Source organism: Cutaneotrichosporon cavernicola, assembly GCF_030864355.1.
Source record: "Cutaneotrichosporon cavernicola HIS019 DNA, chromosome: 3".
Classification (NCBI taxonomy): domain Eukaryota; kingdom Fungi; phylum Basidiomycota; class Tremellomycetes; order Trichosporonales; family Trichosporonaceae; genus Cutaneotrichosporon; species Cutaneotrichosporon cavernicola.
Window position 1 is genome coordinate 2,884,785 of NC_083395.1, and position 13,389 is coordinate 2,898,173.

The 13,389-nt window shown below is 58.9% G+C and overlaps 6 protein-coding genes across 6 annotated transcripts; 2 read left to right on the forward strand and 4 right to left on the reverse strand.

Moving 5' to 3' along the window:
- Positions 1 to 1,247: 1,247 nt before the first annotated feature.
- CcaverHIS019_0310870 (uncharacterized protein) lies at positions 1,248 to 2,696 on the reverse strand (the record flags this gene model as incomplete). The annotated part of the gene is made up of 2 exons (XM_060599605.1): positions 1,248 to 2,635; positions 2,666 to 2,696. 2 exons carry the CDS (start codon positions 2,694 to 2,696, stop codon positions 1,248 to 1,250), a joined length of 1,419 nt encoding a protein of 472 aa, XP_060456282.1.
- A 246-nt stretch (positions 2,697 to 2,942) lies between these two features.
- On the reverse strand, positions 2,943 to 3,486 carry CcaverHIS019_0310880 (uncharacterized protein; the record flags this gene model as incomplete). Its single annotated transcript, XM_060599606.1, has 2 exons — positions 2,943 to 3,140; positions 3,220 to 3,486. 2 exons carry the CDS (start codon positions 3,484 to 3,486, stop codon positions 2,943 to 2,945), a joined length of 465 nt encoding a protein of 154 aa, XP_060456283.1.
- A 267-nt stretch (positions 3,487 to 3,753) lies between these two features.
- Positions 3,754 to 5,698, reverse strand: NDH51 (uncharacterized protein; the record flags this gene model as incomplete). Its single annotated transcript, XM_060599607.1, has 6 exons — positions 3,754 to 3,938; positions 3,984 to 4,030; positions 4,213 to 4,257; positions 4,321 to 5,227; positions 5,262 to 5,412; positions 5,537 to 5,698. The coding sequence occupies 6 exons, from the start codon at positions 5,696 to 5,698 to the stop codon at positions 3,754 to 3,756; spliced, it is 1,497 nt and encodes a 498-aa protein (XP_060456284.1).
- A 433-nt stretch (positions 5,699 to 6,131) lies between these two features.
- On the forward strand, positions 6,132 to 7,243 carry CcaverHIS019_0310900 (uncharacterized protein; the record flags this gene model as incomplete). The annotated part of the gene is made up of 4 exons (XM_060599608.1): positions 6,132 to 6,213; positions 6,254 to 6,325; positions 6,358 to 7,073; positions 7,109 to 7,243. The coding sequence occupies 4 exons, from the start codon at positions 6,132 to 6,134 to the stop codon at positions 7,241 to 7,243; spliced, it is 1,005 nt and encodes a 334-aa protein (XP_060456285.1).
- A 738-nt stretch (positions 7,244 to 7,981) lies between these two features.
- Positions 7,982 to 8,737, reverse strand: CcaverHIS019_0310910 (uncharacterized protein; the record flags this gene model as incomplete). The annotated part of the gene is made up of 8 exons (XM_060599609.1): positions 7,982 to 8,021; positions 8,058 to 8,118; positions 8,180 to 8,259; positions 8,294 to 8,315; positions 8,360 to 8,383; positions 8,420 to 8,466; positions 8,508 to 8,611; positions 8,702 to 8,737. The coding sequence occupies 8 exons, from the start codon at positions 8,735 to 8,737 to the stop codon at positions 7,982 to 7,984; spliced, it is 414 nt and encodes a 137-aa protein (XP_060456286.1).
- Positions 8,738 to 8,957: 220 nt separating this feature from the next.
- CcaverHIS019_0310920 (uncharacterized protein) lies at positions 8,958 to 13,097 on the forward strand (the record flags this gene model as incomplete). Its single annotated transcript, XM_060599610.1, has 8 exons — positions 8,958 to 9,701; positions 9,746 to 10,018; positions 10,061 to 10,216; positions 10,251 to 10,280; positions 10,320 to 10,698; positions 10,734 to 12,014; positions 12,051 to 12,233; positions 12,259 to 13,097. The coding sequence occupies 8 exons, from the start codon at positions 8,958 to 8,960 to the stop codon at positions 13,095 to 13,097; spliced, it is 3,885 nt and encodes a 1,294-aa protein (XP_060456287.1).
- Between the last annotated feature and the right edge of the window lie 292 nt (positions 13,098 to 13,389).

Here is a 13,389-nt window from a genome sequence, read left to right on the forward strand (position 1 = left end):
ATGCTCGACACCGACCTTTCTGCTGTCCCTTCCTTCTTAGTTGTTCCTCTCCTCTCCTCTCCTCTCCTCTCCTTAGTCCAGGACACGCCGGCTTAAGGACCGCCACGAGACCCCCGCAAGGCAAGTGTCTATTGGTTTCGTCTCCCGTCCCTGCCCCTGCCAATCTCTTGGCAGCAGGCTGGCGTGGTGCCACGCAAGACAACTAGCTTTGGCATGTGTCAAAACGCCAAGTGCGACGAGGTGGTAACCTTGCTGTTATGAACATATACTCATAACGGGGCCCGGACGAGGCTCTACTGACAACGTGCAAAGTCAGTCAGCGCAGGAGCACCGCATGCGCGACCTTCAGCACTCGTCCCAACAATGATCGTTTCACTATTCCTAGGAAGGGTCCCGATCAAGGACGGCGCATTTTTAGTCTTGAAATGCACTATCTGTGTCATCTGTTTGAACGAGTCACGATAAATGAGACATAGAACATGCACCAAGGACGCAAAGCGGCTGAATAAATACCGGCTGCATAATTCCTATTGTACAAGGCACAATCAATATTACATGTTGCAACTATACTCATTTCCAAACATAATATTTAGTCCTCCTCACACTGGTCCTCGTTGTCCACGTCGATCGCGTTGTTCTTATATCGGCTCAGTTCCGCGCAGAGGTTGTCGTCAGTCTCCGCCTTGGTGTTCTTCCTCGTGGCGCTCTTGCGCTTCTTGGCCATTTCGGCCGGCATGTGCTAACGCCAGTACCTCTTGTTGAATAGAGTCGTACTTGAGGAGCTTGTAGTTATCGCGTTCCTGCATCCTCTTCATATCGTCAACACCTCTTGTATTCCCTAACCGCTGTGCCTAGCCGTAAAACGTCTCCATCTCAATCGCGCGCATAGCATTGCTCCAAGCACCAACCCTAACCGCTAGCGCACTCAGCTTTCAAAAAGGTAGTACTGCCCCACACGGACTCGAACCGTGGACCTCGGAGTTGTCAATTGAATAACAGCTCCACGCGCTAACCAACTGAGCCATAGGGCAGTTGATTACGTAAAGAGTAATTTCCAGAAACCTGAAGACTGGCTGGCCTCCATGCGCTCCGGCTGCTTCTTGTAGTCACGTCGATGACTTCAAGTCTCTATAACATGACTGGGTACTTATCATGGGTTAGGTATTATTCAACATGCACTCCCTGGGCTATGTATTTCCTCGACTAGGTATAGGTCTCAAGGCAGAAGTGGCCTCTGCCGTTAATGTCTAGGCGGTGATCTCCGCCAGCGTCATGTCCTCGCCCTCGCCAGCCATGCGATCGAGCACGCGCTCAATCACGGCATGCATCTCGGCTGCCTCCTCGATGCTGGTCGTGATTAGGCGGAAAGCGCTGCTGAGGCGCACGCCGCCCTCATGCCCAATAGCGTTTGCCATGATGGCGCTTCCGAATGGCGTCGCCGTCTGGCCCCACCACGCGTCGCTCGCGCCTGGAGGAAGCGCGATACGACCAAGGTTACTTAGTGCCATGGAGTCGCGGAAGGGCCGACCCGACTGCGTACGCTCGACAAAGTACTTCTCCCATCCCGTTGGGCGCAGTGGATTGAACCCTGGTGCATTCTCGTCCACCTCAGGATCGGGGATGTGACGCAGCAAACCCATGTTCATGCGTCCAGGTAGCACGCCGGCCGGCCCCACGGCCTGTGCGAGCTGTTTTGTGCGCTCCCAGAAGTCATCTTCCCCAGCCAGGGTGGCGTCCCACATCGTGCTGCTGACGTAGTTGTGCGTGATCGCGGCATGCCCAAGCGCAGCGTCCCGCTCAGATCGCGCCGTGTCGACCGTGATGTGCAGTGTCGACTTGGCGAACACCCGCCACATTGCCGCGCAGTACGCCATCTTAAGCAGCGGGTGGAGGGTGCGGATCCCATGCCCAGTCCCAGCTTCCCTCACCTTGACAATGAGGTCGGGTGAGAGGGAGAGGAGGAGGATGTCCCACCCGCACGTGAGGGAATCACCGGGACGTTCAGCGGGCCACGGGTCCGACGCGAGGAAGGGTGACTGGACGAAGCGTGGGAGCTTGGGGAGGAGGAGTTCGCGGAACACGATCGGAAGAAGGAAACGGAGAGAAGGCGTAGTCGGGATCGTGTCGTCGAACGTTGTGGGCTTTTCCCAAGCCTCAAGTTCGACTGTGGAGGGAGCATTGAGGTCCGCGGTGAGCGCGGCAAGGAGCAGAGTTGAGCCGCGTCCGTCAATGAGGAGATGGTTGATCGCGAGTGTCATGTATCCTTCCCCATTATCAGACGCGAAGAGGGTGACGCGCCACATCGGGGCCGCGGTTCCTGTCAAGGTCGCGATAGCGGACGCCGTAAACGCGTCCATGGCCGCTTTGTACGCGGCTACCGAATCGGACACCGCCGGGGCCTGGGTGACGATATTGGAGGCCGGCCACGCATCACCCGGGACATAACCGGGTTTTGTAGTGTGTGCACCGACCACGCGCGCGGAGAGCATCGGCAGCGCGGCCTGCAGCTCGTCCACACGTCTTTCGAGGGCTGCAGAAGAAGGCATCGCGTCAGGCAGGTACGATACGACGTGAAGGATCACGTGCGGGTGCCCAGTGTTCTGGCGCATAAGGCTGTAGCGCTCGTGCATGGACACTGCGTCAGCGTCGCTGAGGATTCACGTACTGGGCCGAACATCTTGGGTTGCGGCTGCCATGGTGAAGTGGAGAGTTTCAAGATACAACATGCATTGTCTTCCTTCTTAAGAGGATTAGAGGTGATCGACGCCCGGATGTGGAACGCGACAGGGTCATACTAATGGCATTCATAGCTCCTCAGCTGCCGACCCAGCCGCAGCCGGCGACGTAGCCGTACCATCTCAAAAAAGAAGCACCTCTGCTACGCTGCGCCTTCGCGTCCTCGTGCATGGTCGTGCTCACCCGTCTCGATTTGGTGTCGTCAACTAGTCTATCCACTTTGGCTCCTCGGCGTCCTCATCCTCGTGGCCGTGGTAACGACGCTCCGAGACGCCCTGTGCGAAGCGCGCCGCGACGGCATCGTTCATCGCGCGCACATACGCCGGAGAGAGGGCGATAAGGAGCGCGTCAAGCGACTCGAAAGTGTGTGATGTGACCTGCACGGGTGCAGTTGTGTTCTCGATCTTAACGGTCCAAGTCCAGGAGGAAAGGTTGGTGTTAGCATCCACTGTACCAGCGCGCGTAGCAGCTTCCAGGACTCACAGTATATCCCCGCTGGTCGAGTACGACTTCTGCCTCCCCCTCCTTCTCGAGGAGCACGATCTTGGCGCGCGCGTGGACTCGATCAGAGGTCTGCTTGGTCGCCCGCACCTGGGACGCGACCGACGCCCGCTCGGCATTCGTACGTGGGAAGGATTGGTCTACAAGCACGTGTGAGAGGGGGTCGATGCCGAAGGCGTGGGAGCGAAGAGCGGCGTCGAGCTCCCCGATCGGGTCTTGGAGGATGTTGCTGGGTGGTGGTGAGGACATGGCATGGGGGAGAGCTCAATGGCAAGTGTCTGTTGGACCTCCACCACGCGTCATGTTAACCTGCTCAAATCTCAAACTCGCCTCATCCACCCACTGGCAATGAACACAATGGAGCAAAGCGCACTAACCAACGTGGTGACCTTGCCCCTAATGTTATAAGCGCAACCAACCTCCCAATGATATAGACACATGGCCCGAGAGCTGGGCCCCACCTACCCCCTATCTCCACTGCCTAGCTCAATACATGCATGTCTACTGCGTTTTAACCTATGCTGCCGGGGCCTGGACCAGAGGAACCTCGCCGCCGAGGTTATCAGGCACAGCCCGGGAGTAGTCGACCTCCGACTTGAGCTGGCCGCCAAAGAGCGTCTGGCCGTTCTTCTCGTGGAACTCGGCGATGCGCTGCTCAACCTCTGGGCGGAAGTTCTTCATGAGGCCCTGAATCGGCCAAGCTTGCAATCAGCTTGGATCTTCTGCATGTAGCGGAGACAACTTACCGGCGGCGTCACCAAGAGCGCAAATGGTGTGGCCCTCAACCTGCTTGCTGGATTGTCAGTATGCGTTGGAAGGAGATGGGGAGTGTGGAAGCGATTTGGGTGGAGGGATTGGAAGACCAGGTCGAGGATGTCGTTCCTGGCGATCCTCAATCACGCCTCCAAAAATCACGACCATCTCTGGAGTTCCCTACCACTCTCCCGCGCGTCCTCGCGAGCTCCAATAACTCACGTAATTTCCAGCAACATGTCGATCTCCCTCTCTCTAGCCCTACCCCTGTAGAGTCAGCATGCTGCTTCGGCGTCGGAATCGGAGTCTGAGAGGGGGCTGGCGACTTACTCCACCATGCGGTTCATCATGTTCATCATCCAGGTCGTGCCCTCGCGGCAGGGAGTGCACTGGCCGCAAGACTCGTGCTTGTAGAACTGGGAGAAGCGAGCGATGGCGCGGATAACATCGGTCGTGTTGTCCATGACGATGACCGCACCTGTGCCGAGCGAGGTGCCGTTGTCCTTGAGCGAGTCGTAGTCCATGAGGCACTGCTCGGCGACGGGGCGGGTGATGATGGGAACGGAGCAACCGCCGGGGATGACACCCTTCAGCTGGTCCCAGCCGCCACGGACACCGCCGCAGTGCTTCTCGATGAGCTCCTGGAGGGGGATCGACATCTCCTCCTCGACGACACAGGGGTTGTTGACGTGACCTGAGACGCAGTACACCTTGGTGCCCTGGTTGCGGTCACGGCCAAAGCCAGCGAACCAAGCACCGCCACGGCGGAGAATGGTGGGCGCGACGGCGACGGTCTCCACGTTGGCGACGGTCGAGGGGCATCCGAAGACACCGACGTCGGCCGGGAAGGGGGGCTTGAGACGAGGCTTGCCCTGCTTGCCCTCGAGCGACTCGATCAGCGCAGTCTCCTCGCCACAGATGTAAGCACCGGCGCCGCGGTGGAGGTAGACGTCAAAGTCGTATCCAGAGCCGCAGGCGTTCTTGCCGATGAGGCCAGCACCGTACGCCTCGTCAATGGCGCGCTGCATGGCGTGACCCTCCTCGATGAACTCGCCACGGATGTAGATGTAAGCCGCGGTGGCGTTCATGGCACGGCCGGCGACGAGGCAGCCCTCGACAAGGGTGTGGGGGTCACCGCGCATGATCTCGCGGTCCTTGCAGGTTCCCGGCTCACCCTCGTCAGCGTTGACGACGAGGTAGCGTGGCCGGGGGTCCTTCTCCCATCCCGGCTTGTTCACTGTGGTCAGCATTGCCACTACATTAACACGAACTGAAGCTCCACTTGAGGCCCGAGGGGAATCCGGCACCACCACGGCCACGGAGACCCGAAGTCTTCATTTCGTTGATGATGTATGTGTCGCCCTTGAGGAGGATCTCCTTGGTCTTGTGCCAAGAGCCGCGCGCGAGTGCGCCCTTGAGGTACTGCGCGTCAGTAACGTGATTCCGGTACGCGCAGAGTGCCGAGATGGATCAAGTGGGCCGAGTGCTCAGCTCGCCACCTCCGTCTCGGGTGTCTCGGCACGCCTTGCTATGCGCCGCAACTAACAGGGTCACCAGTGCGGAGCAGGTTCTGGAAGATGCGGTCCTGGTCCTTGAGGCCGCCGTAGTGGCGGACCGGGGTCTCGGCGGGGGTCGCAAGGCCACGGGCCTGGATCGCGGCCGCGCGGGTGGCCCGCAGGGTACGCGGGAGCGCCGACTGCTTGAACATGATCGATAACGCTGTGGGCGGGACCAGGTGGGCGGCGGCGCTTTGGCGTAGGAGTAAGAGGGGGTGGTGGTGTGGTAGGGAGAGTACCAGGATTGGTGTCGAAGGCGACGTCGGAGACGGCGGGCGGGTACTCGATTGAAGCGCCTACGATTGGCGCTCACATACACCCACTCCAGACCCTCCAACCTCCCAGCCTCTCTCCATATGTCATCGGCATTACAACATTTACAGCTGTGTGGCGGATTCTGTCTATTCAACAGGCACAACATTTGAGGTATGGTTTGATTTAGGTTTCCATTAGGACAGCTCTGCCCCACGCCCTCAATCTCCCTCTTTGCCTGCGTACATTCGCCACCCAAACAATTGGTGACAACCTTCATTCAACGCGTTGAATGCTTGAATAGAATCTGACTAATGCTCTATCATCCACGACATGACCACCACCCCAGGTCTCCAAGTGCATCCACACTTCAATCATGAAGAGGCTGCAGCCGTCGCCGCCGAGTTTGTGCAGAGTAGGTGGCTGGATCACTCGCAGAGCGGCGCTAACGAAAGCCCTCGACAACCTACCAGGCGAGGTCAGGTTCCTCCTGATGGAGATCCAGGAGAAGGATGAGAGGATAAAAAGTGCGCACACTACGTAACAGCGCTAACGACAGACCTGCTCAGCCGCATCAACCAACGGCACTACGGGGTGACGAAATCCATTAAGAGCTTGACGCCGACGACCGCGCCTTTGTCAGCGACCTTCCCTCTCCCCGCCCCGAAGGACGCGCCAATTCCAACAGCCCATCTCCAACCCAAAGACGCGCAGAACATTGCCAAGATTCAGGGCGAGTGGTCCAAGATCCACCAGCTGCAGGAGGAGAAGGTGCAGCTCGCTGTGCGGCTGGAACGGATCGTGGGCCGCGCACGGGATCGCAGCAAGGCTGAGTGGACGCGCGTGGGGGGGATAGACATCGACGCCACCGAGCCTGTAAAGCTCGGCGATCTGGGAGGTGCGGATGTGCTTCTTCCCTCCACAGGGTTGGGGAGCGGGTCGAACAAGCGCAGTCGCAAGCCGGCTATTCCGTTAGCGGCAGCGATCAGCGCAGCAAGCAGCGGTGTACTCTCGCGCGGCAGCTCGCGCGGAGCAAGTCCCATGGCCCCACCACCGCTCCCGCGCAGCGGGTCTGCAGCGTCAGGACGTGGGCGTGGGAGACCGAAGCGCGAGGTGTTATCACCAGACGAGGAAGACGCTGAGGGTGAGGAGGAAGAGGAGCCCGCCGTTGAGGCGATGGAGGTCGACCCGGATGACCAGCCTTACTGCTTCTGTCAGCAGAAGAGTTACGGCGAGATGATCGGGTGCGACAACGACCAGTGTCCTTACGAATGGGTGCGTGCCCCTTCTCACGGCTATACTGACTCCAGTTCCATGTCAAGTGCGTCAACATCGACGGGCCACTGCCCGAGACGTGGTACTGCCCCGACTGCGTCAATACGCTTGGGCTGGCCTCGAGCGACGGCACCAAGGCGCCCAAGGACCGCAAGGGGCGGAAGAAGTAGACCCAATTGTAGCATTATTGTTCCTGTACAGTAGGTTGCTTGTCTTTAAAAGGGTTGGAGCCGTGCTCCATTTGGCGGCGGCAGAAGCGGCAGAAATAGAGACCTGTAATCTCCATGCCGACGCACAGCCCTTGCGTTAGCGCACTAGTATGTACTCACGACGGTAGTTTAGCCCGTCCAGAGTTCCAGCACAATCAGCGGTCTCCATGGTGGATTGGTAGGAGAAAAGAGGCGGATGCCACAACTAGGGCGACACATGCCACTGTGCCGTTCAAGGCTGCGCCCTCGACCTCGACGTGTGTGTCGCATTTTACGCGCAGCCGCCCATCTTGCGTCAGGCTGCCCCGTACGCGCCAGTCATGTACCTCTGACCTGTGACCAACTTCATTCCGCCTGCGTTGCGTCGCAGCCGTGCTCCTGTCCGACTGGGGTGCTAGCCCAAGACGCCGTCCCATGATGCCAAGTAGCCGCACGGCCACCTTCACTGCTTCTCAGCGACTAGTTGCTACCGGGGCATTCAAGGTCACATGTGCCTCGGATAGCGGGGAACTGGCCAATGCGTTGCAAGTTTCAAATGTCAATCATCGTTCCAGATCGCCTTATCGTCGTCAGCATTCCGTGAGCCGTGTTGCGTCAGTACATGTCAGAGAAAGAGGGCAAAAGTCAGCACCACGCCGCACACGCCTCCTGCGTAGTGTCGTACATGGCTACTGACATCCGCGCTACATTCCCACAGCTCTAGTTCTTCTTGCGCGAGACGACCTGGTGCGAGATCTCACTGTGCGAGTTAGAAGTTACGATGCTGCCAACTCACCGGAGGAGAACGTCCTTAACGTTGCCAGCCTCAGTGGGCGTGGTGCGCGTCTCGAGGGTGGCTGTGGTGAGCATTGCAACTGGCCCAATTGGGCCCGTAATCCGATCGTCGTGGTGACTCACCCTCAACCATGAGCTGGGTACCGGGCTCAAGGTTGGCCATGTACTGTGCGGCAGTGGGGCGGAAGTTGAAGATAGTGAACCTGATGTCAGCTCACCTTGGACTCCTAAGCTCACCAGTTGGTGTCACGGACGGTGTCTTGGGTTAGCAACAACGTCTGAACCGCGATTCCGGCGACTCACAGCCGTTCTCGTCACGGATGACCTCTAAGCGTCAGCTCTACTTGGTTCAGGCGAACTCACCGCCCTCCTCGTTGCGCTTAGGCGGCTTGGGAACGGCGAGGTTGTAGCTAATGTTAGAATGCTCGCATTCACCACCTTGGCAACGCACGTCACGTAGTTCTTGCCGTTACCGGCCTGGCGGACCTCGGGCTTGCCGCCAAGACGGCCGATGAGGGTGGCCTTGGCGTAGCCGCGCTGGCCGAAGGAGGCCTTCTGCAGAGTCAGCCGTTAGTCGGAATGAGACGACGCGTCGCGCCGTGTGATGTGACGCGTCGTGCACATTGGAATTGATAGAGTACGTACGGCGGTGTTGATGGTGGGGCGGGCGAGACCAAACATTGCGTGTGGAGATGGATGGGGTTGGGGGTAGCTGTAAGAGTGGATGGAGCAATGTAGAGATAGATAGGAGTTGGATTGCGGACTATGTGAGCGCGTCTCGGAATGGCTTGGGTGTTTACTATTTGGCTAAGAGGCATGCTTGGAGATCTAATACTAGGGCCACCATGATTCGCCACCTCGTCAACACAACCCTGTCGCTTCACAACAATATCAACCGATAATGCCACCACGGCGCTCATCGAGGCCCGTGTCGCGCGCAGCATCGTACCTCGACAGCGAGAATGAGGTCATCGAGTGTCTGACGCCACGGCGTCCACGGTCGTCCCGCATCACTCCCTCCTCTGCTGCTGCAGACACTCCCGTGTCACCTTCCGCGAGGACACGGAGTGGTCGGCGCCAATCAAGACCAGCCGACCCGGATTCCAGCTCTGACAACGGGGGTCTATCCGTGCTGCACATCATTGAAGACGACGACGACGACGACGATGTCGCTCTCAGCCGCCCGGCACCCAAAAGCAGACGACCCCCCTCGTCTCTACCACAAACGCAACCTTCCTCGCCGTCCGGTATCGTGTTGAGCGATGGCGGCGAACCGGAACCACCGCGCCGGATGCCGCGCAACAGAGCTGTTGTCGAGATCCCCTTCCTGCCCTTGCACGTGCTGGAGCAGTACGATATGCCTGATCACCTGTCATTACCCACACGAGCGTCGCGCAAGCGCGTCCTTGCCAAGCAGGACGAAGCGTCGAGGTGGAAGCTCAAGCTCACGCCCTCGAAGCGGAAGCGTCGACACTCGCTGTCCAGTGACTCTGGTTTCGGCGGGTACGGCGACGACACGGACGACTTGCACGACGAGCAGGATAGCTGGGAGAGCGACGACTCTTCGTCAGACGGAATTGGTGCGAGCCGCCATGTGACGCGCCGATCTGGGCGCTTGAAACCCGAGATGATGCAGACGAGGTCAGTGAGTGCCCCTCTCTCACTCTCAACACTATGCTGACGGCCAAGCATCGCATATCATCGAGCCCCGTTGCTACACGTCTCGCCAGGACTCGGTCGACCGCAGCGCGCTCGACCTCAATGCGATCAGCTCGTCTGCAGCCAGCGATCCGGACGATGGTGTCATCACGAATGCGGTGCGCATCGACGGATCTGGAGCCTTCTTTCGAGATGGAAGGCGAGGACGAGCTAGAGTCGGACTATGAGGGCACGAGCTCGTCAACTCCAGCACCCAAGCTCATCAAGGCGCCAACGCGACGAATTCTAGAGCGCCATCACCCAGTACGTTCAGCGTTGAGAACACTGGGCCGCTGCTGACATCAGGCTTGTGACAAGTGTGGCCAGAGTCCGGCGGACGTGCTTCTCGAGGCTGCCCGCCGCAAGAAGAGGAAAGGGGGCTGGAAGAAGAGGAGGGGAGAGAATGACGACCTCCTGGTCGATGATGAGGAGCGCGCAGAGGGCCTAGGCGGCTGGCTCGAGGTACGTCTGCTTGTGGTCGTTGGCTGATGTCAAGTGCGAGCGGTGTTGTGCCTCCTTCCACTGGGTGCGTACGGTTAACCTGAACGGGTGCTGATGTCGCCAGAGCTGCATTCCTCTGGGAAAGCGTAAGAAGCTTATCAACGCGTACAACTTGAGCAACGACGGCTCTCTCATCCACAGCCTGCCAGTTGACGACGTCGCTACGTTTCTGTGTTCGCGCTGTGAGGCGTTCCCTGTGTGCTTCGTCTGCAACAAGGAGGAGGTGATTGGGGCAATTGAGAACACCAACGGCGCAGAAGATGACCCTATCGATGTCGACAATGACGACGGCGGCGCGCAGGGGTCGCCTTCACCACAGACGGCGGATGATGCCCCACCCATAAAGGCCAAGTCAGTGTTTGCACCAAACCTGATCGCGAGCGACCCCGCGCCGTTACTCTTCCGCTGTAAGCGGTGCAAGCAGGCGTGCCACTACGAGCATTGTGTGTTGTTGTCCCTCTGGTTCAGCTAATCCCAGTGCGGAGTACATTCGCCGACGGCCAGAGGTACAGTTTGCCAAGATTGGCGGAGGTGTACCAGAATCCCACTGTGGACGGAGGAGCCGAATTTGAGTGCCACCTCTGCCGTGACTGGCCGTGGATAGTCGACAGAATCATCGCTTGGCGACCCTGCCCTGCGGATGCTGTTGAGCCAGAACTCGAACCTGGAGAGCTTCCCAACTACCGCGACCGTCTCCCGCGCGAGTACCTCCTGAAATGGAGCGGCAGGGGGTTTCGCCACGCAACTTGGGTCCCTCATGGCTGGCTCGTGGCTGTGGCGCCGCAGAAGCTCCGAAACTTCATCGAGAAGGGCCCGCAGCTTGACCTTGTCACCGAAGACACCCTTGCAGCGAAGGGCGACGAGATGATTGCGCCAACTATCACTGCCGTCATGGAGGAACATGAAGCCGAATTGCGCCGCCATCGCGAGAAGGATGATCTCGAGGGCAAGTGGGAGGGCCAAGGCCCGCCGCCTGACGTCGGCGCGAAGGCCAATCTCCCTGTTGCATGGTGCACGGCCGACCGCGTCCTCGATGTGTGGCTGTTTCCTCCTAAGAACGCCAAGAGTCTGGCCAAGAAAGGCAAGAAGGCCAATCGCAATCGGGTCGTCTCGTCCTCCGACGAGGACGAGCTGGACGACGTGGTTGTCCATCGAGACGGCATTCAGCCTCGCGCCAACGCTGCCATGTGGATCAACGATTGGGAGGAGCTGACTAAGCGGAAACTCACGAGAGACGATTTAGACGAGATCGCCCCTCTCGTCACGTGGAGCTACATCAAATGGCGGGATCTGCAGTACGACCAAGCGTGCCACGACACTCCGCCGCCAGTCGACTCACCCCTCTACCAAGCTTTCAAGGACGCGCTCGGACGTTACCTCGAGACGCGCCTCGTGACGGTGCCAGTCCTCACGCGTGCTCAATGCGAGGAGCGCGACGAGATGGCAGAGAACTTTGGGGACCCTCCGGCGGAGCAACCAGACTGCGTGGTCGGCGGTTCCCTCATGCCATTCCAGGTTGAGGGCTTCCAGTGGCTGCTATACAAGCATTTCCGGCGCGAGGGTTGCATCCTCGCCGACGACATGGGCCTCGGCAAGACGATCCAAGTGTCGGCGTTTCTCGGCTACCTCGCGTCCGACGAGCTCCAGATCTACCCTTCGCTGGTCATTGTCCCCAATTCGACCATCACCAACTGGGTGCGCGAGTTTGAAAAGTGGGTGCCACACGTGAGCGTAGTGCCGTACTATGGCGAGTCAGCATGTGAGTTTGATGCCGCCTCTGTGTAACTGATGACAGCCCGCAAAGTCATCTCGAAATATGAGCTGTACCATCCGGGGATGGAGCGCAAGGCCGCCGGCCTCAAGGCGCACGTCGTCCTCACGACGTATGACACGATCACTGGACCGGATTTTAGCCTATTCAGCAACGTGCCGCGGTGGGAGGCGCTCGTTGTCGACGAGGGACAGGCAGGCAAGTCAAGTGTCTTTGATCTAGCTGACGGCAGTGAAAAACGACTCGAGTCTCCTCTTCAGAAAGCTCAAGAAGCTAAATGCGGTTCACCGAGTCCTGCTTACCGGTACACCGCTGAATAACAACCTGCGCGAACTGTTCAACCTCCTCAACTTTCTTGACGAGGAAAACTTTAAAGACCTTCGCGAGCTCGAGGCGCGGTTCGAGAACCTTAACGAAACACTTGTCATAGAGCTACATAAGATGCTCAAGCCATATATCCTGCGCCGCGTGAAGGGGGATGTGCTCAAGCTCCCGCCAAAAGTTGAGATCATTGTCCCCATCTCGATGACGGCGCCCCAGCGCCTCCTTTACAAGCGCATTCTGCTCAAGCACCGCGAGACCATCAACACGATCCTGGAGCACCGCAAGAAGTTGAAATCCAAAAAGGTCGAGACGCCCGTGGCCGACCAGCTGCAGAGTTCGACGCCGACGATCGTCGTTGTGGACGAGGTTGTCGAGGAGGACGAGATTGTCGAGGCGGACGAGATTGTCGAAGAGGACGAGATTGTCGAAGAGGACGCTCTCCTTGCTCCGAAATCTGCAGGCGTCGCCGAGATTGTCGAGCTCCCCGAGGAGGACATCGAGATGCGTGACGACGCGGGCAAGGACACCTCCTCAGCGAGCGTCCCAGGCACTGCCGACACTGACACTGCGACCGGTCCTGGTGGCGCGAACGGGAAGGCCGGCAGCACTGTCAACGGTAGTAAGGTGAGCAATGGCAACAAGGCCAACGAGGAGCCGGGCCACGGGGCTGGCGCTACGAAGCCTCACTCGAATGGCTCGAGCAAGGGGCGCGTCCGCCACCTCACGCCGCAGATGGATCTCGATTAGACAACCAGTATAGTACAGTAGTAGCGGAGTCCATCTTGTGCCATATTAGTAGGTATCGCGTCAATCTGTAGACACCCAACTACGTCCAAGATATACGCGATGACGGATAACATGGGTCCGAAGGCGAACTCGCGGAGGAGCTCCGACCGACGTGCGGCGCAACTGGACCAGCTGAGCATTTCCTCAGCCTCGCTCTGCGATGACATCAATCTCCGCGCGGCGCCGAGTCGGCTTTGTGGGTGCGAGGTTGGAGGTAATTCTCCGACAAAACTCGGCTCAACGTTTACACCGT